This window comes from Equus przewalskii, chromosome 25 (assembly GCF_037783145.1).
Source record: "Equus przewalskii isolate Varuska chromosome 25, EquPr2, whole genome shotgun sequence".
Lineage (NCBI taxonomy): Eukaryota > Metazoa > Chordata > Mammalia > Perissodactyla > Equidae > Equus > Equus przewalskii.
In genome coordinates, this window is record NC_091855.1 from 6,969,861 (window position 1) to 6,994,936 (window position 25,076).

The 25,076-nt window shown below is 38.1% G+C and overlaps 1 protein-coding gene across 10 annotated transcripts in view; it reads left to right on the forward strand.

Moving 5' to 3' along the window:
* LRRC9 (leucine rich repeat containing 9) overlaps positions 1 to 25,076 on the forward strand; it is a 115,510-nt gene that overhangs the window by 19,950 nt on the left and 70,484 nt on the right. For all 10 annotated transcript variants that reach the window (XM_070593120.1, XM_070593115.1, XM_070593117.1 and 7 more), the window contains 5 exons: positions 5,243 to 5,398; positions 8,582 to 8,778; positions 9,689 to 9,820; positions 23,584 to 23,760; positions 24,080 to 24,197. In XM_070593120.1, the coding sequence (XP_070449221.1) occupies positions 5,243 to 5,398; positions 8,582 to 8,778; positions 9,689 to 9,820; positions 23,584 to 23,760; positions 24,080 to 24,197 (780 nt within the window). The remainder of the gene's footprint in view (positions 1 to 5,242; positions 5,399 to 8,581; positions 8,779 to 9,688; positions 9,821 to 23,583; positions 23,761 to 24,079; positions 24,198 to 25,076) is intronic.

Here is a 25,076-nt window from a genome sequence, read left to right on the forward strand (position 1 = left end):
AGAGGCCTTTCTTTTGTTTTCAGTAAGTGGCACTATAGCACTAGTTTTTGCTTTCTCTTACCTGAGCTTCCTCTGGCTATATTTGAGAATTGCACATTCTGTTCTCCACTGCCTCTGTTAGGGGTGTTGTTGATACTCTCATTGTTGCTGCCTGCACTTCTGGGGGTCACTGATGCCTTGCTGTTGCCGGTGTCACCATGGTTGCCATGAGAGTACAGGAATGGCTGATGCCTCTGTCATGTCCAAGATCACCTGAGTCAGAAGCTCCACCACAATGGCAGAAGGTGGGGGAGATTATGGAAGGAGCCAGGTTCATGGGCACTGCTTCTGCTGATGCCTGTTTCCTTGTGGCCATAGGCACCACTGTAGTTGGGAGGTCAGAATTGTGTACATGTCTCTGCTGCTGCTACCAGGCTCTGAGCTGCAGCTGGGGGCCTGGGATCACGGGGCTCCACCTCCCCTACCACTCCACTCCCCATGGCTGCAGGTGTTGCCATGGCTGAGAAGCTGGAGTTGCACACACACCTCTGCTGCTGCCCACCAGGTTCTCTGGAGCTGGGGGCAGCTGACTCAGCCACCATGGCCAGGGGGGCCAAGATCCTGGGCACTGCTTCAGCTCTTCCCGTGGTTCACCTCCTCTGTGTGCTCCAATCCACTCACCATTGTATGTACCAGTGTGTGGATCTCTCCAGCATCCTGGTATGTTGGGCAATATAGCGTTTGTTGAGTTGTGGATGTTTTACTCTCTGTAGAGTTATCATTCTCTTTCTGTGCTGCCATGTTACTGTAGTTCCTCATGGTACTTGATGAATTGATCCTCTTCTGGTGCATTTGTGATAGTAACCACCTTTCTTATTTGGGTAGGACTTTGGTTACTTTAGTTCTGAGCTATTTCTGGTTGTATTTGAGAGCCTGCACTTTCCACTCTCTACTGCCTTTGCTAGAGGCATCGTCAGTGCCCTCCTCGTGCTGCTTGTGCCTCTGAGATTGCTGGTGCCTTGTTGCTTAGAATGTCACTGTAGTCTCAGGTGTTGCCACTAGGGTCACCAGGCTGTGAGCACTTCTGCTGCTTCTGGTGTTATCTGGGTCTTGTGTTCCCCCACTGGCTCTCCATGGGCTCTCCACAGCCTTGTTGTATTGCTGCCCCATTCACCACCTGTGCTGCTGCTCCTGGGTTATCAGGGGGTGCTGGCAGCACCACTGCCAGGGCTTCTGGGTTCACAGGTGTCACTGTTGCTGCCAGGGGTTGGGTTCTTGTATGCAGCCCCCACTGCTGGTAGAGCCAGTGCCAGGGGTGCAGTCACTGGGGGATGGGTAATGAGTTCTGCCATGGTTCCTGAAGACTCAGGTCACAGTTCACACCTGCCACTACTGGGGAAGGGGCAGGGGCTAAACCACAAGTATTGTTGCTGGTCTTACAGCCTCTGGTCATTGGCGCACACCAGTGTTCTTTGAAACCTCCAGTCAGGGCACTCTGCCCCCACCAGGGAAATTCACACCTCAGATGTTATCCCCATTGCTGGAAAGACCAGCACCACTGTAGAGGGAGCGGGCAGGGACTGGCTCTGCTCTGTGTCCTGAATCTTCAGGACATGTGCACCACCTGTCATTGCTGGGGGGTAGGGGGACAGGTAGAGGCCAAGCTGTGAGTGCCTTGTTTGCCCCTACAGCTTGTGGTCACTGGCATGTACTGGTGTTTCCACCAGCATTCCGCGTTTTAGATTGCCACCAGCAGGGGAGGAGGAGGGAGCTGCTCCCCTAATTCCCCTGCCCCTAGGAGGTCCAGTCCACCCACCTTCAGATGTATAGATGCGTGGATCACTCAGGCATTCTGGTGTGCTGCGCAGGGACTCCTTTGTTGGTCAATGGATGTCTGATGGGTTGTAACTTAGAGGGGGAAAACAAAGGGAACAACTCTGCCCTGGTGCTGGCGTCACTCCCTTATTCACTGTAGATTGAAGGGGAGAGATAAAGGGGTCCTCTCAAGCTGCCATGATGATGACGTCTTGGAGCCCATCTGGACTTGCTGATAGATTGCATGCAAGGTGCAGAGGAAGAAGTGGAGAATAATTCCAAGCTATTGGCCCAAGCAGCTGAAGGAGGGATGGGGTTGCTATTTGATGAGATGAGAAAGAGTTATAGAGGAGTAGATTTAGAAGAATCACAGTTTAATTTTAAGCATATAGAGTTTCAACAACCTTTTCAACATCCAAAGGGAGATGTTCAATAAGTAATTGGATATATCAGCCTGCTATTTAAAAGAGTAGCCTAATTTGGAGATATAATTATGAAAATTGAAAGTAGAAAGATGGTACCAAGCTGAGGACTGGATGAATCACCAAGGGGATAGTGTGGATGGGGAAGTGTGTTACTTGGGCATTAGAGACTGGAGAGAGGGAAGGAGCCTGCAGAGGAGAATGAGAAGAACTGAGAAAGGCAGGTTCTTGTGACATTCTGACTGAGTTTCTCATACATTATATGTCAGAGGTATTTTAGTTTAAAAAACGAAATAAGGAATTGTTATGCAGTTCCTAAAATCTTGTCTTAAATTATGTCATTATATTTCAGTTTTCCCACTGTAAGATATTTCTCCTTTCTTTACCTTTTAAGGCACAAACAGGATATATAATATAGCTCAACTTTTGATTCAGACCAAAATGATTTTTCAAATTCAAAGTATTTTTAATTTAATGATTGCATATAGATTTCCAAGATGCTTTCTTCATTACCATTCATTAAGAAGACAGGTTATACTAGGTTGTGGCAATTCTCTAAGGTGATAAACTCCTGAATAGTACTATTGATTCTTTAAATTTCCACCCATGCCTGTGGAGTAGTTTGTGTAAACTACAAGTGGCAAGTGAAGTCAGGACCTACTAGCAGGACCAGCACAGGGTCATCATGGGACAGAGCAAAGAATATGGGAGTTCAAATCAGAAGACTTGGGTTTAAGCCCTGGTTGCATCCGTTACTATCTGTCACTTAGGCAAGGCCTTTCCCCTCTCAAAGCTTCAGTTTTCTGAACTATTAAAATAGTGATGATGAAAATAGTACCTGCCCTTCACAGGGTTGTTGTGGGGATCCCATGAGTTAATGGGCATAAAAGTCTATTTTAATTACTAAGTACTATAAACATAATTACTATGAAACTGTCATTGAGCATATTTCTGCTTACAACTTTTAAATTTTTTTTGGCCATCAAAGAAGCAAATGGATCAAATTTTGTCTTAACTGAATAGACACATGCAACTTAATTTAGCATTGTATTCTAATTTTCAAAAAACTTTTTTACTGTAACAAGTAATTCCACCAAAGGTATTGACAATGACTGTGACATTAATTCTTAAAAGTCCAAACACAAAAAGCAAACTGAATATAGTCAGCCTACAAAGTTGTAGGCTGGGAGGCCTGGGGGCAGCTCAGACAGCAAGGATGAAAAACTCTGATTGATAACGAGGGTAAACAACAACAAGGGGAAAAGAAGCCTGATTGATAACTCATATTTATTGTTATGACACACTAAGTGGTTTTAGAAGAGTTTGGGAATAGTCAAATGTCACAATTTTTGTTCCTATCTCTAGATATAGGTATATTCTTAATAGAGTAGAAGAAACTGGAGGGATCCGCTAGAAACAAGTCAGTGGTTATCTGCGGAAGATGGGGCAGCTGGGCAGATGGGAACAAGTATGGAAGGCAGACTTTTCGTTGTACATCCTACAATTTTTTGGTTTTTGAAAAATAAAATTTACAAACAAAGTAAAAGCGGAATTTTTAAATCTTTTTTTGGTCCCCCACCTAGGGGACTCCAGGTTAAATATGAATTTCAGATAAACAATAAAAAAAGTTTTAGTATAAGTAAATAAGTATAAGTAAGTTTATTAAGTATTATATTAAAACATTTGTTGTTTATCTGAAATTCAACTTGACTTGGCATCTTCTATTTTATCTAGCAGCCCTGCCTCCACCCTATATTCTCTTGTTGTCTTAGATTTAAGAATTCATTAGAAATTTTTTTAGCTGCCACTGATCCAAAGCACTTTTTATTGGATTTTCTATTTTCTCCAAATAGGCAAAAAATTAAGAAATACCATTTGCCATTTCCTTAGTACAGTTTTTCCTTCTAACTCATTTGCACCTCAGAAATAAGCTCTTCTTTATCAGGAATTTTTATTTGTTAATCATCATCCTAAAACGGATTTTTTTTTCTTCATTGTTCTATGCTATGAATCCCTTATTTTTTGCAGAGAACTTTAGTGATTTCAACTTCAGGACTTCATAATATGCATAGGAAAGGAAATTCCTTTGGCCTGTTCAGCATGCCATATATTTGTTTCTGTTCCATTTTTTATGCCAAATAATTCCGGTGGGGTCTTGACTATCCACTCTCTACTAAATAAATCACGTAACAAGAGACTGCATCCATAGAAAATATATGTCAAGAACAGTATGCAAGCCTTCCAACTTACTTGAGGTACAGATTTCTTGATAAAAAAAATACCTTCATTATTTCAAGTAAGCAGTTTAAACTAGGTCGCATTGTAATAGTACACCTGATTTCTTTATTTTCTCCTCAGCTATTTATTTTTGACTAATATAACTCATAAACACCATTTACCTGGTGTATTCTAATCAGTGTATCATGGTAAACTTTTTAATAATTGCATGATCCATTGGTATTAAGGAATTCAAGATAATTGAATTAGATTGACAATTTAGTAATTTGCTCAATATAGAAACAAGTTCATTTAGAGCATCCTTTTATATATTTGGGGGAAAAAACATGAAATCTTGTTTATTAGCCATGGTTTTGAAAAATGAATTGAATAATGTTACATTTCTTTTAATTCTTTTTAATTTCTTTATTTTTTTCCCTAAATTAATCAAATGGGAATAATGTGTATATTTTCTTTAGCAGTACTGACTCATTGGCTAAACAATACTATTTTGTACCCTGCATTCTGTCTGTAGTCTGTTTATGTTGTCATCCTGGAAATAAAGGTGAATATGCCTCATTTAAAATCTTATCCACAAAGAAAATCTTTGGAATTTTACATTTTGCTTATAAATATAAATATAGAACTCTGTATAGCTATTATCATTTCAACTATCATCATTAGCAGTACTCGAGCACGCAAAACTTTCAGAGTGTTACATAGAACATATTGCACTCGTGTAATACCACTAATCATTACCTATAATGTTTTGTGTTTCAGCTAATCTTTTGTTTTTTTCTCACTCTTAGACAACAGCAATGAAAAAAATAACGTATTACAATATGCGTGTAAAAACTGTTCAGAGGCGTCTTAATGAAGACCTTGAAAAACTGAAAGATCGAAAATGTAAATTACAGAAGCTGCCAGAAGAACGAATAAAATTATTCAGCTTTGTGAGGAAAAATGTAAGATTAATACTGTAAAATTTCAATGGCCACATCTTAAGAAAGCTGGCAGATAAAATAGCATTATCTTTTAAATTTTATATATAGGTATACATATATGGATAATTTTTTTATTAATACTGAGTTTCAAGTCAAGTTTACCCCAAAAAAGTTTTGATCTCAGGTGCTTAACTAAGCTTCATTCTGTGCTTAGAAATCTACAATTCAAAAAAGGTATAGGCTTATTAATTTATAAGATTTTCCAAAAGCTGTATAATTCACTGTGATTCAGAGAATTATAAAGATCTGTTAGACTTATTTCAGCTGCATTTTTATTGGATACCAGCAGGCTGTGCTCCAAATTCATTTTCTTGTCTAAAGTGCTAAAATATCCCTTCACTAATACTATTAAGGTATACTACAAGGTGGGAACTTTATATCAAGCTCCACTTTTTCAAAGATTGGCACCTGAGCTAACAATGGTTGCCAATCTTCTTTTTTATTTTTTTACTTTTTCTCCCCAAATACCCCCAGTACATAGTTATATATTTTAATTGTGGGTCCTTCTAGTTGTGGTATGTGGGACGCCACTTCAACATGGCCTGATGAGCAGCGCCATGTCCACACCCAGGATCCGAACCAGTGAAACCCTGGGCTGCTGAAGCGGAGCACGCGAACTTAACCACTAGGCCGTGGGGCCAGACTCAAGCTGCACTTTAGTAGTTACATTATGTGTGCTTTTTAAATTTAGAAGAAATTGGATTTCCTTTACTAAAAGTAGACCCTGAAAAATTAAGGATTATTTACCTCAGAACACAACTTTGTATATTTTAGAACAACTTGTATTTTTTTAAAAGTATGAAAAAATAATGAGTTATTTAACAAATGGTGTTAATAAAGATAGTCCAACTACTTGGGAGTAAGGGAACTGGATCCTTAGATTACACTTTACTTAAAAGTAAATACCAATGGGGAAAAAAGAGTTAAATGTTGAAAGGAAAACCTGGCAAAACTGAAGAATATATAGATTAATATATTTAACTGACCTCAGCCTGCCAAATAAAAGAATACTAGAAATCACAAAGGAACAGATGTAGATCTGATTAAAAGAAAGTAAAGTCCTTTTTTACTAAAAAGCATCATTAATGAAAATAAACAAATGACAATCTGAAAAAATTGTTTTCAACAAACATGAGGGACAAACATAATATCTTTAGCATAAACATACTCATAAATAAAACAAGACAAAAAGTAAATATCCAAATAGAAAAACTGAGCAAAATACATCTACCATTTTACAAAAGAAGAAATAAAAAATGACTAATAAACATTTGAAAGAAGAGCTGAACTTGATTATTAATTTTCAAGTGTGAATTAAGATAATCATTTTCACCTATAAAGTTGTCAAAGCATAACACATGCTTTGATAGCACTCAGGCTGGTGAAGATGGGTGTGACACTATTACACCACTGATGGGGTTGTAATTTGGGTCATATACACCATTATGCGGCGCATAATGACATTTCGGTCAACGACGGACTGCATTTATGATGGTGGTCCCATAAGCTAGTACCAAATAGCCTAGGTGTGTAGTGGGCTATACCATCTAGGTTTGTGTAAGTACACTCTGTGATGTTCCCACAATGACAAAATCGCCTAATGATGCATTTCTCAGAACTATCCCCATTGTTAGCAACAAATAACTGTATTAACAGCCTAAAAATGCTCATAGCCTTTGACCCCGTGGAATCTACTTCTAGCACTCTCTTCTAAAGATATTTGGATAAATATTTATATATAAGGGTATTCATCACTGCACTGTTAATAACAAAAAATTGGAAACTACTAAATGTTTAACAAGAGAAGAAGAATCATTCATTCTTAAGATAGAATATTATGGGGGTCAGCCCAGTGGCGCAGCAGTTAAGTTCCTCTTTCCACTTCAGCGGCCCTGGGTTCACCGGTTCGGATCCCAGGTGCTGACCTATGCACCACTTGTCAAGCCATGCTGTGGCAGGCATCCCACATAAAACAGAGGAAGATGGGCACGGATGTTAGCGCAGGGCCAGTCTTCCTGAGCAAAAAGAGGAGGATTCATGGCAGATGTTAGCTCAGGGCTCATCTTCCTCAAAAAAAAAAAAGAAAAGATAAGATAGAATATTATGTAGGCATTAAAAGCTAAGTCTTAAATATATTTAATATGGTTTCTAAAATGAACAGGTTTAAATTCATATTATAATCAGAAAGATATTCTTAACATAAAACATTAACAAAATTTAAATGATTTATTTGAATAAAAATCACAGAAGAGCCAGTATATGGAAATCATTTTACATTTGCCATTTTCATGTGTAAATGAATGTATTAAGTAATATCTGAAAACATGAAAAATAATAGCTATAGATTATATAAGCTACAGACATGTTTATAAATAAGCTTAATTTGTTTTTTAATAGCTGGATATAGCCATTCTCGAGGGACCACAGATAATTAGTACATTTCTGTTTGTATACACTTCTCTGTGGACAGTACAGTTTATCTTGAAATCCTACAAGTCTGGGATTTGGGCAAGTGAGGCACTAGCCCTGGGCCCAAAATTTGAGGGAGGGCCCAAAACCTCAGTAATCAAGATAAATCCTATTTAATGTATATTTTAAAAAATACAAATGAATGCAAAAGTCTGCTATGAACCAAAAAAACCCAAGTGTCAAAATTTTAAATAAAGATATTGCTGTGCTGAGCCATATAGGAGACGGAGGCATAAGGAAAAATGTGCACCCCTTTATACATGCTTTTGTGTATTTTTTATGGTTTTTCCCCCAAATACCAAGGTTATTGAAAAATTGAAAAGTATGTGTGATAAAAGTCACATTAGTTTATTTGTAACGAAACAAGCATTTATTATAATTTTATTTTGGCTTTGATAGAGCAAACTCATCAGTAATATGTAAAAATCTATTTCTTTTCGTTTCTCATTTTCAATTGAGAGAACTGCTATGTTTGAAGTATTTAAGATTGTCTTTCACTTGGTCAAGAGAAATTGGCTGACTGAACTTGTACCAAGGTTATAATCACAAGGTTGCCATGTTTTTATGGAGTTTGGCCTATTTATTATCTAGATTTTACTTTGTTAATTTAAATTAACTATATATTTAATAGATTCCACTAAAAGCTATTGCTCTCTGGTACATTGATTTCAACAGTTGGAACGGGAACTGGCTGAATTCAAGGGATCTGGCAAAGGGCACAATGATAGATCCAATAGCAGTAAAGTAACTGAGCTTGAAAAATCAAAGAACTGTGAAAGTGTCACAGAAGAACCAAGTCTTCAACAGAAGCTATTGACCAAACTAAATGCCTTGAATGAAAGGGTAACATTCTGGAACAAAAAATTAGATGAGTATGTTTAATGAATTATCTAGTTGTTCAAATTTGAAACATGAGAGAATAGAATGTTCTGGGCCATCAGTTGAGCTCAGTTCCCTTCTTCAGGAGTGAAAAGAATTATAGCATGGAGTAAAATATGAAATGTGTTTCTAGTCCAGTTCCTAGTAGAGAAAGGCATCATGGATTCAAAGCTGGCATATAGTTTAACAGAGACAATACTTGAAAAGAAATAGTAACTTCCCCTGAATGGCTTCCTGTCACACCACTAGTTTCTGCAAACTGAAAACAGTAGTTTTTTTTTTTAACATTAACTACTAATGGTGCAGAAACTCATGACATTAGATGAGACCAGGCAAAGCACATACACAGTTGTCTGGAATCATGTAGAAACAAACTTAGGTTGAGTATAACTAGAAATATCAAGCAAGAAGACTTAGTAAGTACTGTGAATTTTTTTATTTACTAGGGTACTAAGTGGATGAGTTAGTTTGCCCTGTAATAATACTAACAAAATAATAACCAACATTTACTGAGTTCTTGCTCTGTGCCAAACTCTTTGCTAAGAGCTTTTGCCTGTATTTTGCATATAACCCTCAAAAAATCCTATTCGGGTGTGGATATTATTAGTATTGCCATTTTACTGAGAAACGGCAGCATACAAATGTTGTGACTTGTCTAAGATCTGAGAGCCATGAGTGGTGAAGCCAGGAGAGTCTTCTAACCTTCACTTAATTCTGAGTTTGACAAAATTTAGGCTGATTTTAATTGCCAAGAATAGAATGTCTTTCTTGGTTTAACTGTTAACACCAAGGTTTCTTTATCTATTGACAAAAGCCTTGTATTTTAACATCAGTTTTTAAAAACTCTATCATGAATTTTAATGCTGTGTTTTTAATAGCTTTATATATATTTTTCTTGAACAGAATTGAAGCAATTTATCGTGTTGAAGTAAAGCAAAAGAAGAAAAGTCATGGTTTACTGATACCATTTTTGTTAATTGAGTTGGAGACTGTAGGAAATATCCACTTTGAAGAAGGCACTCGATCTGATGACTGGTAAATCTGTTTGAAATTTAGTTATAGCTTTAAAAATAATTTTAAGTGCTTAGGATCATCAACCAAAATATCAACTTATAAAAATCTTAAAATGTCCCATTTTCAAAACATTTTTCATATAAAATATTCATCCACTGAAAATTGGCAGACACCTACTTTACCACCTATACATTTCTCTTTTTACACTACTGCCATGAGATACATGGCAGTATCTTGAGACATCCTAATGGTATTTCATTGCTCTTTACCCAATTTCCCTTAGCCCAAGAGCAGAATATAATTTAGAAGTTACGGTCAAGTATTAATTTTATGTATGTTTATACTGTTTATTTCCGGACTGGCTATAGCCCTGGATTCTGAATATTGGGTGAGAAGCTAGAACAGAGAAGGAATGGCAAAGCAGGATTGGCAACAGCAGGTTGTAAACACCGGAGGAGGCTGCTAGTAAATGTCCTGGGGGTCCATGGTCAGTCAAACCAGTTGTCTAGCGCTAGCTAGAGTCAGGGTGCACACAGACTCTACAAGCTAGAATAAGGCATACACTTAATAAACCAGGAATTCAGGTAAAAAGTCCATTTAGACAAAAATGGAAATAGCCACCAGAAACAGAAGCAGGAAGTAGCACCCACACTTCAGAATCAAGGCCTGCTGGTAGAAACAAGGAAGTGGTTGTGTTGCCTCAACTAGATGGTACAACCAAAAAAAAAGATCCTGGCCGGGTGGTGTAGTGGTTAAGTTTGCACACTCCGCTTCAGCGGCCTGGGCTTTGCAGGTTCGGATCCCAGGTGCACACCTACATACTGCTTATCAAGCCATGCTGTGGCAGCATCCCACATACAAAATAGAGGAAGATGGACACAAATGTTAGCTCAGGGACAATCTTCCCCACACACACAAAATCCATAAAAAGAAAAAAAAGGGGGGCCTGGCCCTGTGGCACAGTGGTTAAGTTTTGCAAGTTATGCTTCGGCAGCCAGGGTTTCACCGGGTCAGATCCCAGGTGCAGACCCACACACTGCTTGGCACGTCATGCTGTGGCAGGTGTGCCACATATAAAGTAGAGGAAGATGGGCATGGATGTTAGCTCAGGGCCAGTCTTCCTCAGCAAAAAGAGGAGGATTGGCAGCAGATATTAGCTCAGGGCTAACCTTCCTCAAAAAAAAAAAGAAAGAAAACCTTTGCAGAAAAATATCACTAATTATAACTTTCACATTTCTACAATCATTTCCTTAAAATTGAGAAGCCCATGAACAAGCCAAAGATCACCCTGGAACCTTAGAAGCAACTGCAAACATGGACGTGTGGCGAGAGCAGGAAACACGTAAAGCTATGCAATGGACCTGATGTGTCACCCGAGGATGATTTTACTCAGTCCGTGTTGAAACAAACACAGATTTTTATGGAATACAATGCAAAATTTGCATTAACTTTTTAGAAAGAAAAATATGTGGCTGTTATGGGTGACGTTAAACCAAGCCCCCGTTCCTGTTATATGTGGCTTTTACTCACCTCTGTGAGTAAAAGCTTCTCAAGGACCTTGGGGTTACTTTGAGGAAAAGTGTGAGAAGCTTTGCCCAAGACAGAAAGAGACCTTTTAAAATACTTTCTTTTGTATCAATACATCCATTTGCCCAGCGGTCACCTACTGTTTGCTTAACCACAATAGTTGATGTTTATGCACAAAGATAGAAAAGATGTTCATCCCAGTTCCCATGTAAACAAGCAGAGACCTTGATCTTTCAAGTGCAGAAATTGAAAGGTATCTCTCTGTAGGATGCGTGGATAAATTTTTTAGTCTTTCATTTATATTCACTCAACCTAAACAGAATTGTTTTTTATTATTTCTGTTTCTTTTTTACTTATTGCAAAGTAAGCTCTGTATAAAGCAGGTAGATTAATGAAAAAATCGTAAAAGCAAAATGACTAAAAAGCCATTTAGGTAACTATGCCAGCCTAATAGTAAATTAGATAGCTTTGATGGATTTTGATAAGCATTAACAATTGTTTACTTAGTTTTCATAAGAATAACCTTGATCCATTTTAAGGAGAAAATCATATATATGTTAGCAGAATTTCAAGGACTGTTTTTTACTTTTAACGAACTACAAGTTTGGCCACCTTAGCTCTAATCTTATGCAAATGTTAAGAAAAAAACTGCCAAATTGCTTTAAACTGGTCCGTGTGCTACATATATGGTTATGTAAACACTGACTTCTCTTTTATTAATATTTTTAAAGCCAATGGTTTAGTATTTAAAAAGTACTGGAGTAGAGCTAGAACTCAACTATAAAGGTTTTCTATCAAAATAACCTTTGTTCATTTCTTTTTTTTTTCAGTTATTTTATTGAGGTCATAATGGTTTATAACATTATGTAATTTCAGCTGTACATTATTATATATCAGTTTCTGTATAGACTACATTGTGCTCACACCAATAGTCTAATTTTTATCCATCACCATATATATGTGCCCCTTTACGCCTTTCACCCATCCCCTGACCCCTTACCTTTCTGGTAACAACTAATCTGTTGTCTTTATCCATGTGTTTATCTTCCACATGTGAGTGAAATCATGCCATGTTTATCTTTCTCTGTCTAGCTTATTTCGCTTAACATCATACCCTTAAGGTCCGTCCATGTTGTTGCAAATGGGATGATTTTGTCCTTTTTTAATGGCTGAGTAGTATTCCATTGTATATATACACCACATCTTTATCCATTCATCAGTTGAGGGCACTTGGGTTGCTTCCTCGTCTTGGCTATTGTGAATAATGCTGCAGTGAACGTTGTGGTGCATGAATCTCTTTGAATTGTTCATTTCAAGTTCTTTGCATAAATACCCAGTACTGGGATAGCTGGATTGTATAGTATTTCTGTTTTTAATTTTTTGAGAAATCTTCATGCTGTTTTCCATAGTGGCTGCACCAGTTTGCCTTCCCACAAGCACCGCCCTTTTTCTCCACATCCTCTCCAACATTTATTATTTTTTGTCTTGTTAGTTATAGCCATTCTGACTGGTGTAAGGCGATATCTCATTGTAGTTTTGATTTGCATTTCCCTAATAATTAATGATGTTGAACATATTTTCATGTGCCTGTTGGCCATCTGTGTATCTTCTTTGGAAAAATGTCTGTTCATAGCCCATAGCCCATTTTTTGGCTAGGTGTTTGGTTTTTTGTTGTTGAGTTGTATCGTTCTTTATATATTTTGGAAATTAACCCCTTGTCAGATATATAATTTGCAAGTGTCTTCTCTCAGTTGGAGAGTTGTCTTTTCGTTTTGTTTATGGTTTCCTTTGCCTTGCAGAAACTTTTTAGTTTGATGTAGTCCCATTTGTTTATTTTTTTGTTTCCCTTGCCTGAGTAGACATGGTATTTGAAAAGATGCTGCTAAGACTGATGTCAAAGAGTGTACTGCCTGTGTTTTATTCTAGGAGTTTTATGTTTTCGAGTCTTACATTCAAGTCTTTCATCCATTTTGAATTAATTTTTGTGTATGGTGTAAGATAATGGTCTACTTTCATTCTTTTGCATGTGGCTGTCCAGTTTTCCCAGCACCATTTATTGAAGAGACTTTCCTTTCTCCGTTGTTATGTTCTTGGCTCATTTGTCAAAGATTCATTGTCCATAGATATGTGGTTTTATTTCTGGGCTTTCAGTTCTGTTCCATTGATCTGTGTGTCTGTTTTTGTGCCAGTAGCATGCTGTTTTGATTACTGTCACTTTGTAGTATATCTTGAAATCAGGGAGTGTGATAACTCCAGCTTTGTTCTTTTTTCTCAGGATTGCTTTGGCTATTCAGGGTCTTTTGTTGTTCTGTATAAATTCTAGGATTCTTTGTACTATTTCCGTGAAGAATGCCATTGAGATTCTGATTGGTATTGCATTGAATTTGTAGATTTTAACTATGTTTATTCTTCCAATCCATGAGCATGGAATATCTTTCCACTTCTTCATGTCTTCTTCAATTTCTTTCAATAATGTCTTACAGTTTTCGGTGCATAGGTCTTTCACCTCTTTGGTTATTCTTTTTGTTGCGATTATAAATAGGATTGTATTCTTGACTTCTCACTCTGCTAGTTCATTATTAGTGTATAGAAATGCAACTGATTTTTGTAAGTTGATTTTGTGCCCTGCAACTTTGCTGTAGTTGTTGATTATTTCTAATAGTTTTCTGATAGATTCTTTAGGGTTTTCTATATATAGAGTCATGTCATGCACAAACAGTCAGAGTTTCACTTCTTCCTTTCCAATTTGGATACCTTTTATTTCTTTTTCTTGCCTGATTGCTTTGGCCAAAACCTCCAGTACTATGTTGAATAGGAGTGGTGAAGTGGGCACCCTTGTCTTGTTCCTGTTCTCAGAGGGATGGCTTTCAGTTTGTCACCCTTAAGTATGACGTTTGCTGCGGGTTTGTCATATATGGTCTTTATTATGTTGAGTTACTTTCCTTCTAGACCCATTTTATTGAGAGTTTTTATCAGAAATGAATGTTGGATCTTGTCAAATTCTTTCTCTGCATCTATTGAGATGATCCTGTGATTTTTATTTCTCATTTTGTTAGTGTGGTATATCACATTGATTGATTTGCAGATGTTGAACCTTCCTTGAATCCCTGGTATAAATCCCATTTGATCATGGTGTATGATCCTTTTAACATATTGCTGTGTTCAGTTTGCCAATATTTTGTTGAGGATTTTTGCATCTGTGTTCATCAGCGATATTGGCCTGTAATTTTCCTTCTTTGTGATGTCCTTGCCTGGTTTTGGTATCAGGGTAATGGTGGCCTCATAGAGTGAATAAGGAACCATTCCACCTTCTTCATTTTTTTGGAGTAGTTTTAGAAGGATAGGTATTAAATCTTCTTTGAATGTTTGGTAGAATTCTCCAGAGAAGCCATTTGGTCCTGGGCTTTTGTCTTGGGGGAGGTTTTTGATTACTGTTTGAATCGCTTTACTTGTGATTGGTCTATTCAGATCCTCTATTTCTTCTTCATTCATTTTTGGAGGTTTTATGAGTCTAAGAATTTATCCTTTTCTTTTAGCTTATCCCATTTTTTGGCATATAGTTTTTCATAGTATTCTCTTATAATCCTTTGTATTTCTGTGGTAGCTATTGTAATTTCTCCTCTTTCATTTAAAATTTTATTTATTTGAGCCTTCTCTTTTTTTCTTGGTGAATCTGGCTAAGGGTTTGTTTGTCAATTTTGTTTATCTTCTCAGAGAACCAGCTCTTAGTTTCATTGATCCCTTCTATTGTTTTTTCAGTCTCTATTTCATTTAATTCTGCTCTAATTTTTATTATTTCCCTCCTTCTGCTGACTTTGGGCTTTGTTCCTTTTCTAGTTCTGTTAGGTGTAGTTTAAGATTGCTTATTTGAGATTTTTCTTGTTTGTTGAGGTGGGCCTGTAATGCCATAAATTTCCCTCTTAGAAGCACTTTTCCTGCATCCCATAAGAGTTGGTATGTTGTATTTTCATTTTCATTTGTCTCCAGGTACTTTTTAATTTCTCCTTTGATTTCTTCATCGATCCAATGGTTGTTCAGTAGCATGTTGGTAGTCTCCACATATTTGTGACTTTTTCAGCTTTCATCTTGTAGCCAATTTCTGGTTTCATACCATTGTGGTCAGAAAAGATGCTTGATATGATTTCAATCTTCTTAAATTTATTGAGGCTTGCCTTGTTTCCCAACGTATGGTCTATCTTTGAGAATGTTCCATGTGCACTTGAGAAGAATGTGTGTTCTGCTGTTTTGGATGGAATGTTCTACATACATCTACTAAGTCCATCTGGTCAAGTGTTTCATTTAAATCCACTATTTCCCTGTTGACTTTTTGTCTGGATCCATTGATTTAAGTGGGGTGTTGAGGTCGCCTACTATTATTGTGTTACTGTTAGTTTCTCCCTTTAGGTCTGTTAATACTTGCTTTGTATACTTTGGTGCCCCTGTGTTAGGTACATATATTCATAAATGTTATGTCCTCTTAGTGGAAAGTAATTTTTATCATTACATACTGCCCTTCTTCGTCTCACACTGTCTTTTTTATCTTGAAGTCTGCTTAGTCTGATATAAGTATGGCAACACCTGCTTTCTTTTGTTTACCAATTACTTGGAGTATCATGTTGCATCCTTTCACTCTGAGCCTGTTTGTCTTTAGAGCTGAGAAGTGTTTCCTGGAGGCAGCATATTGTTGGGTCTTGTTTTCTAATCCATCCAGCTACTCTGTGTATTTTATTGGAGAATTCAATCCATTTACATTTAGAGTGATTATTGATATATGAGGGCTTAATACTGCCGTTTTGTCTCTTGTTTTCTGGTTGTTCTATATTTCCATTGTTTTTCTTGCCTTGTATTTCTGACTGCCATTTCAGTTTGGTGGTTTTCTGAGGTGGTTTCCTCAGTTTTCTCTTTATTTATGAATTGTGGCTCTGTTCTGATTTTTCATTTAGTGGTTACCATGAGGTTTGTATAAAAGTTCTTGTAGATGAGGTAGTCGATTTTCTCATAGCCTGTTATCTCCATTAGCCTAAGTAGATTCCATCCCTTTCCTTGTCCCCTTCTGAGTTATTGTGCTCACAAATTATTCTGTTTTGTGTTGTGAATCTGTGCCAAATTGAAGTGTTTATAGTTATTTTTGATGCTTTCCTTCCCTTTATCTTTTTATGTTATAATTCAGAGTTTTCTAACCTGTTCTGATAGAGAACTGCAGTTTTCTGATTTTGTCTGTTTATCTCCTTGCTCAAAGCTTTGTACACCTTTGCCTTTTCATTTCAGGTATGAGGGCTTCCTTTATCTTTTCTTGTAAAGGAGGTCTAATGGCAACGAACTCCCTCAGCTTTTGTTTATCTAGGAAAGTTTTTATTTCTCCATCATATCTGAAGGATAGTTTCACTGGATAGAGTATTCTTGGCTGAAAGTTTTTGTCTTTCACGATTTTGAATATATCTTTCCACTCTCTCCTAGACTGTAAGGTTTCTACTGAGAAATCTGCAGAAAGCCTGATAAGGGTTCCTTTGTAGATTATTTTCTCCTGCCTTACTGCCCTTAAGAGTTTTGCTTTGTCACTGACTTTTGCCAGTTTTACTATTATATGCTTTGGAGAAGATTTTTTTGCATTGATGTAATTAGGAGTTCTATCAGTCTCATGTATTTGTAAGTCCAGTTCCTACCCTAGGTTTAAGAAGTTCTCAGCTAAAATTTCTTTGAACAAGCTCTCTGCTCCTTTCTTCCCCTCTTCTCCCTCTGGAATACCTATAATTCTTATATTGCTTTTCCTAATTGATTTGGATATTTCTCAAAGAATTCCTTCATTTTTAAAAAATTTTAGTTCTCTCTCCTCCTCCACCTGAAGCATTTCTATATTTCTATCCTTTAAATCACTAATTCTGTCCTTCATAATGTCAGCTCTATTTTTCGAGGAGTCTAGATTAATTTTTATCGCATTAATTGTGTTCTTCATATCCAGAATTTCTGTTTGGGTTTTTTTTTTTAATATAGTTTCAATCTCTTTGGTGAAGTATTCCTTCTGCTCGTTAATTTTATTCCTGAGCTCACTGAACTCTTTTTGAGTTTTCTTGTAACTCACTGAGTTTCTTTATGACAGCTATTTTGAATTCTATGTTATTTAGACTGTAAATTTCTGTAACTTCAGGGTTGGTTTCTGGAGACTTGTCATTTTCCTTCTGCTCTAAATTGTTACTGTAGTTTTTCATGGTGTTTGATGAACTAATCCTTTGCTGGCACGTTTGTGGTAGTATCAGGTTGCAGATACCACCTGCTGCCACTGGGGGGAAGCAGGAGCTGTGTTTCTTATCCCTCCCCATCTGCTAGAAGTGTGTGGATACAATGGGTGCTCCCACAGGCCAGGATGGTGTTCGCATGTGTGCTGGGCTGCCACCACCTTGACTGACAGTCACATGGGCCGCTGTGTTCGGTGGATGGGGCTTCTTCTCCGCGTCTGAGCTGGGGCCATCCTTTGGGGCTGCAGGAGCACAGTGGGTGCTCCCGCAGGTTGGGGTAGCTTTTATGCGCACATACACGGCTGCTGCTGCCTCCGCTTACAGTTGCGCTCAGGCTTGTTCCTACTGGTGCTGCTGCAGCAGCATAGTGTGCACTCCCGTGGGCCAGGATAGCATTCGCCCACAGTCTGGGCTGTCCCCGCCTCCTCTTAGAGTAGCACCGGCCACCGTAAAAGGACCTGTGACCCGGCTTGCTGCTGCTGGGGGAGGAGGACAGGAGCACTCACCTACCTCCACTGCTTCCCAGAAACCCAGTCCATCCATCTTCAGATGTATAGCTGCATGGGTCTCTCAGGTATCCTGTTGTGCTGTGTGGGTCAGTGGATGTCTGTTTAGTTGTAATTCAGAGGGGGAGAGACAAAGGGAACAGCTCATCTGCCACGTTGCTGACATCACTCCTGTTTATTTCTTTAGCAATAGAGCATTGCAGATTTCTAATTGTATATCGTTCAATATTCCTTAGCTTCATTTCTTTCGTTAAATAAAAGGGCTGTATTTTTCAGTCTTAAAAAAGTCCCTCTTTTACAGAGATTTGCTTGTTGAGTAGATTGTTGCCACTATAGCATTGTCATTATAGATTCCTATTATTTACCTACGTATTCCCAATTGTGTTATCCATTGATATCAGACAACATTTATCAAGTGGGGGCTCCACAGCCTCAAAGATGCTGCCCTTGTGCTTGAGAAGCTTTCAACCTGGTTATAGATACAGGGCATTTACAATTTAAAGAAATAACTTTAAAGCACCACAAAATAATGTATAAATGCCTCTGTAAGCTCCTTGGAGACAAATATAATGTTTCATTTGCCTTATAAATCGTAACATCTAGCACAGGGCTGGCTGGATTGATAGCTCAATAGATTACTAATTGACATTTCCACATCACTTTACTGATACTCATTTAACAGTTTCACTTTTGTATATATAATGATTTTCAGTAATTAACTATATATAACGATTTCATGCTGTTCTATTTCATGGAGCTACAGCAGATAAACTTTTTATTTTATACTGATATTGGTGTAAGTTAGCAAGTCAGTTAGCAGTATTTATTAAACCCTTGTTTAGGATTTTGAAGTACATTTGAATAGACTTTATTAAGCTCCAGCCATTTAAAAATATATCCATTCTACATTTGCTAAATGAGTGCATCATTTCTATATTAGAAACATTTGTAGGCAGCTCTCTGTGTCACTGAATATCTTAGTGAATGATGTATATCACCGCTGTGGATGCTCACAAATTCAGGTCCCACTGAATAGAGTGAGGTACCCAGTGCAATGAGGGGTCCTCACTCTCCTAACCTCTACAGTACTTAATGCTGTTAACCATTCCTTCCTTGTAACTTCACCTCTCTTGTTTCTGTACTCAGACAATTTCTATTTTCTTTTTACACTCTCCCTTGCCAGTTTCTTCTATTCCTGCACTTTCAAAAATTACTTATAGTTATAATCTCTCTCCTTTACTCCAGCCCTGAATTTCTACTTGTTAGACATTTCTAGCTGGATGTTTAACTGGCAAAGCAAACTCAACATATTCAAAAAGGAACATGAAGTAATGAAATATACAGTAGGGTTAGAGTCAGAAAAACTAGGTTCAAACTCTATCTGAATCTATCATTTAACCCATCTGAACTTCATCTGTAAAAATGAGAAAAATTTAAATCTACCACTAAAGATTACTGCTAGCATTAGACAAGGTAATGTGAAAATACTTAGTTCTTAAGTTTTATGTTTTTGTTTTCCTCTTCCTGCCCACAAGCAACCTCTTCCTTCTGACTCCCCCATCCTGTTCGTGGCACTACCATCCTCTCAGTCATGGAGGCTCAGCAAACATCAAAGCCATCCTTGACTCCATTTTTCCTTCAATCTCCACATCCAATGAGGCCAAGACCACAGGTTCTCCTCCATGTCTCTTGCATTTATTCTCTCCTCCATTGTGACCAAAATCACCTGCACACAGGGCATGATAACCCTTCTTTTAGGCTACTGCTGCATCTAGCACAGTGTTTGTATGCAGTAGGCACTATTCCTAATTAATCAGTAAAGATACCTAAATGGTTTTGCATATGGTCCCTGCTGACATGCTTCCTACACAGACAGCTCTCTGTTAAAAACGAAACAAAAGCCTCTTATAGCTACCTGTTACCTTTCAAATTACATTCAGACTCTTCACCATGACTGTCAGTGTCCTTCACTGTGTGGTCTCCAAACTGTCCTAACTCCTTGTCAGACCCCTTCGGAGTCAGACAAACTGTGTGTGCCTCATTGCTCTTAGAACATACCGAGTCCGTAAGTGGTTTTGTTTGTTCTGCTTCCTTCACCCAGGATGTCTTGCTTCCCTTACCCTCACTCCATCACTGCCTGTCAAAACTTACTTTATCTGCAAGCCAACATCTAGAACCATTCTTTTGTGAGAGATCTTCTTGTATCTCCATCACATATAATCATTATTATTATTATTATTTTTGAATCTTCATGGCACTGAGTTGTATCTCTCCTATCTTATTCTCTATTGCAGTTTTGCTTGTACTGGTCCCATTATTTTTTCTGCCCCATTGGTTTATAAACTCAATGAAGAGACAGACTGCGTCATATTAATCTTTGAATCTTTTCTACTTTGTTCACTTACTCAGCATCCATCCACTGAGCTTCTGCCATGGGCTGGACTCTATGCTAGGTGCTAGGGGTAAAAGTCAAATAAGACATAGTGCCTGCTCTCATCAAGCCTGCAGTCTGGTATGGAAGACGATGGTAATGAAACAGTAATAAGTTCTGGGATAATTGCAAGTGTGGACAAGGTAGGAGGGGCCAGCTCTGTGAATATCAAAGCAGAGTGGGGGTTTAGAGAAAGTTTTCTGGAAATGGGGACACTTGAGGGAGATGCTTTGATCTGAATTTTGAAGGACAGATAAAAGTTAAGTATGCAAAGAATTAGAGGAAGGACTTTCCAGGCAGAGGAAACAGCGTGTGAAAGGGTGTGGAAACAGTACAGACATTTGGAGAACTACCTGTAGTTGCACATGACAAGGCCTGATCATTAAGGGTCTCGCAGGCTGGGCTAGTAGTTTGAACTTTGCCTTTATATCTATGGGACTCGTTGAAGGAGAGGTGTAGCAGATTGAGATGTTATTTTATATGAAGTGCTAGAGAGTCATTATTTTAGGTTCAGACTAAAACGCATATACCTCAGTAGTCACGCTCCCCAGTGCATGCGGCACATTTTCAGCAGTGCTGTGAGTTGTCATCCCCTCTGAGGTATTGCTAATACTGACAGTCGCGGTACTTCTCCATTCTCCCTCCTGCAGCAGTACTCCAGCACTCTGTGGTGTTTTCTCATCCCCACATGGTCAGGTGAGTGGATTGCTTTACTTCTAGGGCCCCAGGTGGCAGAGAGCCCATGTCTTCTTAGCACCAGGGTTCCCTATCTCCAGGGCCCTAAGAATTCCATATAAGGAAGGGCTCAGCTGCTGAGTTCTCAAAGAAAAGCTCTTTGAAAGGATGACACATCATGAGTTTCCTTTGCCATTCCTGGGTCTTGCGTTCCGGGGGATCAGACGAGAAGCTAGGTATCGTCCATTTATCACTTCCATTTATTCTTGATTACCCTCAAGGGTACTTTTTGATTACCTTTTTGTTACTATATAACAACAACTTTATTTACATAAAATGCCAGTTTCTGTCAGAGTGCAAGAATAATAACAACAATAATGAGAGTGCAAGTAATAATGAGCTTCTGTGGTTCTAGCACGTGTTATTTAGGGGTGACTTGGACTGATTTAGGCCCAGAAAGTGATCCCTCTGTATGAGACTGTAGGTTTCCCGCTGCACATGACGATGTGGGTGTGTAGGCAGACCTCTGAACCGATTGTAGCATCGTGCTGGCTTGTAACTCTGCTTGTATCTGTCTCCTCTACCAGACTGTGAGCTCCTCTGGGATGAGTTTGGTTTGGGCAGCTCACTTTTCAGCTCTGAGGGAGCTCTGAGCTCCTAGCTGCACTGGCTCAATCTTTGCTAGTGAGAAAGGCAAATGCTCTAAATTAGGAGCTCAGATGTTAGTTTTAGGGAGAGACCACCCATCAGGAAGCTCACCTCTGTGAGCTTAGTCCGCCCATGCTCAGGCCCTGGTTGATTATGCCAGTGGGGACCACACATCTCATCAAAGGCCAATGTATCCCATATAGGGTCACTTAACTTCCTTTTCAGATTGATCCATTTTTCAATCTCGTCTTAATCTATATTGTGCTAAGACAGGGCCAGAGTTATTGTGCACATGGCCAGGTGAGGGCAGCAGAGAGTAAATGAGCACTTCAGTCATCTTGAGATCTTCACATAGCTGGCCCCTCCGAGTCTTTCAGTTCTTAGCTCAAACATCTTTTCTGAAAGGTCTTACTGAAGATCTATGTTAAGTAACCCCCACTGCACTCCATACTACAGCCTCTCTCTCTTCAAATCAGTCATCAGTTTAGGAATGACTTCATTTATGTTTTGGTTTTTTGTCCAACTTCCTTGGAATATAGGCTCCATGAGAGAGGGACCCTGCCTCTTTCACTTCCATATCCCTAGTTATGAAGTTATTGCGATAGTCCAGCTGAGAGATGGTGATGTTTTGAACTAAGGTAATAACGTTGGTGATGATGAAATAGGGTCATATTCAGAATGTATTTTTTATTTGATAAATTTGACATGTTACAATTTCTAAACTTTATATATTGTGTTACTTTGACATATTTATATATTGTATTATGATTGCCATTGAAGCAATATTTATCACATTACATCATTATAGTACAGTATTATTGACTATATTCATTATACTGTGCATTAGATCTTTGTGGCTTTTTTACTACTCGGTACAGGTTTGTACCCTTAAACACCATCAATCTTATCTCCCCACCCACCATGTATTTTAGATGTAGAGCCAAACAGACTTAGCAAAGAATTGGATATTGGTGAGGAAGAGAGGAGGCCAAGTTTATTCCTGGGTTTTTAACCTAAGCTGCCTGTTAGATGTGGTGCTGTATGCTGAGGTGGAAAACCCTCAGAGGAGCAGGTTTAGGGGTAGGTATTGGATGAGTTAAGTTTGAGAGGCCTATTACATGTGCGAGTGAACATATCAAGTAGGCAGTTGGATGTCCACATCTGGGTATATCCGGCTAAGTTGGGTAGAGATAAAGTCTGGAAACAAAATGTTGGAATTTATTGTGTGTATATGTGTGTGTGTATGTGTATGTGTGTGTGTGTATACATATAAATATATTTTTATATGTTGCCAAAGGACCAGATGAAATCACCTAGGGATAGTGTTCATGGAAACAAGAGGAGAACAAAAGACCGATTTCTGGGGCAATCCAACATTTAGAAGTCTGTCAGGGGAAAAAGAAGCAACAAAGAAAACCATGAAGGACCAGCCAATAAAAAGAAAGCCAGAAACATATCGTTTCACTGAAGCCAAAAAAGAAAGTGTTTCAGTAATGGAGGATTGTCAACCAGCGTATCTTTTAGTCAGAACAAATATATAATAATTAACAAAAGAACCATTATTTTTAAGTTTCAAAGTTTAGTGTCTCTTTTATTGATTTAATGTGTGCCCAGTTTGAACCAAAACAGAGCTACTATATGATGTATCTTTAGCAAAAAGCATAAGGCATGAGCTATAATTTTTATCATGTGTAACTTTGTGTTCTTCAATATTTTAAGAAAAATCTGTTATTTTCTTTGTATGTATTCTGTATTCCCATATAGGTTTAATTCCTGCTATGAGTTAATTATATCACGTTTTTGTACCTGGGACTTCAGAACATATGGTATTACAGGTGTGACAGTAAAACGTGTCATCAAAGTTAACAACCGTATTCTGAGACTAAAATTTGAAGAGAAATTCCAGAAGTTTTTGGACAATGAAGATATGCATGATTCAGAGTAAGAAGTCAAATTCCATAAGGAATATTTTTACAAAAGTCTGATTTTATTTTGTGAAAAAGTCTTTCTGTTTTCCAATATTGAAAATACGCATTGTTAGTAAATATTCCCTTTTATGCATCTCCCTTGACTAGAATGACGTCGTAGTGTATCCACATTGGGGGTCTTTTAGAGCCTGAGGGTGTTGGAGGTTTAACAATGACACTGGAGCATGCAGTGTAAATGGGAAATATCCTAGCAGGACATACGGTCATCTTATCTATGGCTAAGGTTTTTTGAAATCAATTCTCAAACTTTTTTTGTCTCAATTACTCTTAAGGAGCTATCGAAAGATGCTGGAATGCCTTTTTTATGTTTTTGATCCTGAAGTTACAGTGAAGAAAAAACATCTGCTACAAATACTTGAAAAAGGATTCAAAGACAGTGCAACAAACAAGGTAGCAGAAAATGTCATTCAGAATGATGCTTTCTTCCTAGTGAATAAAGCCCCACCACTGGTTAGGCGTGGTTGGCTTCTCACTCCTTTTGTCCATGTTTATAGCAGACGTGCTGTGTCACAAAAAGCTTAGTGCTGTCACAGGAAGTACAGCATCTTCCTTCTTTGGATTATACCAGAGTGAGTCCATTAATTACTTTATCTGCCTGACCATCTCTTTAATCTTTCAAGGCATCTGACTTTAGTGTTGTGATTCTTTTGTTGATGATCTTAAAATCTACTTCTTTAATCTGTCAGGGTTTTCTCCATCATGAAAAAAATCCACTCACTGAACACTGCTGTGCTTTCTAGCTATGATCTTGTTTCCCTTTTTCTCTTTTATTGCAGCCGTCCCCACCTAATTCACTGTCCCCACCTTGCTGCTGATATTGCTTTATTCTTGGTCACTCCTGAGCTCCAAAATATCCAGTCAACCTCTCTCAGCTCTCTGCCCTGTTGATGAGGCAGCTGTAACACACTGGTACACAGCAGTGCTTTCACATCATGGCACACATAAAATGATAATATTGCTGCATTTAAATCCTGGCTATCCTACTCACCAGCTATATGACTTCACCTCTCTGGGCCTGTTTCTTCCCATCTGTAAAATGAAGATAGTATCTACTTCACAGAATTGTTGTTAGGATTTAGTGAGGTATGCATTAGAAAGTTCTTGGATACTTGTATATCAATGTTCATAGCACCATTATTCACAGCAGCCAAAAAGTAGAAACACCTCAAATGTCCAACGGATAAATGGATAAAAAAAATGTGGTATATACACCAAAATATTATTCAGCCATAAAAAGGAATGAAATTCTAATGCATGCTACAAAATGGA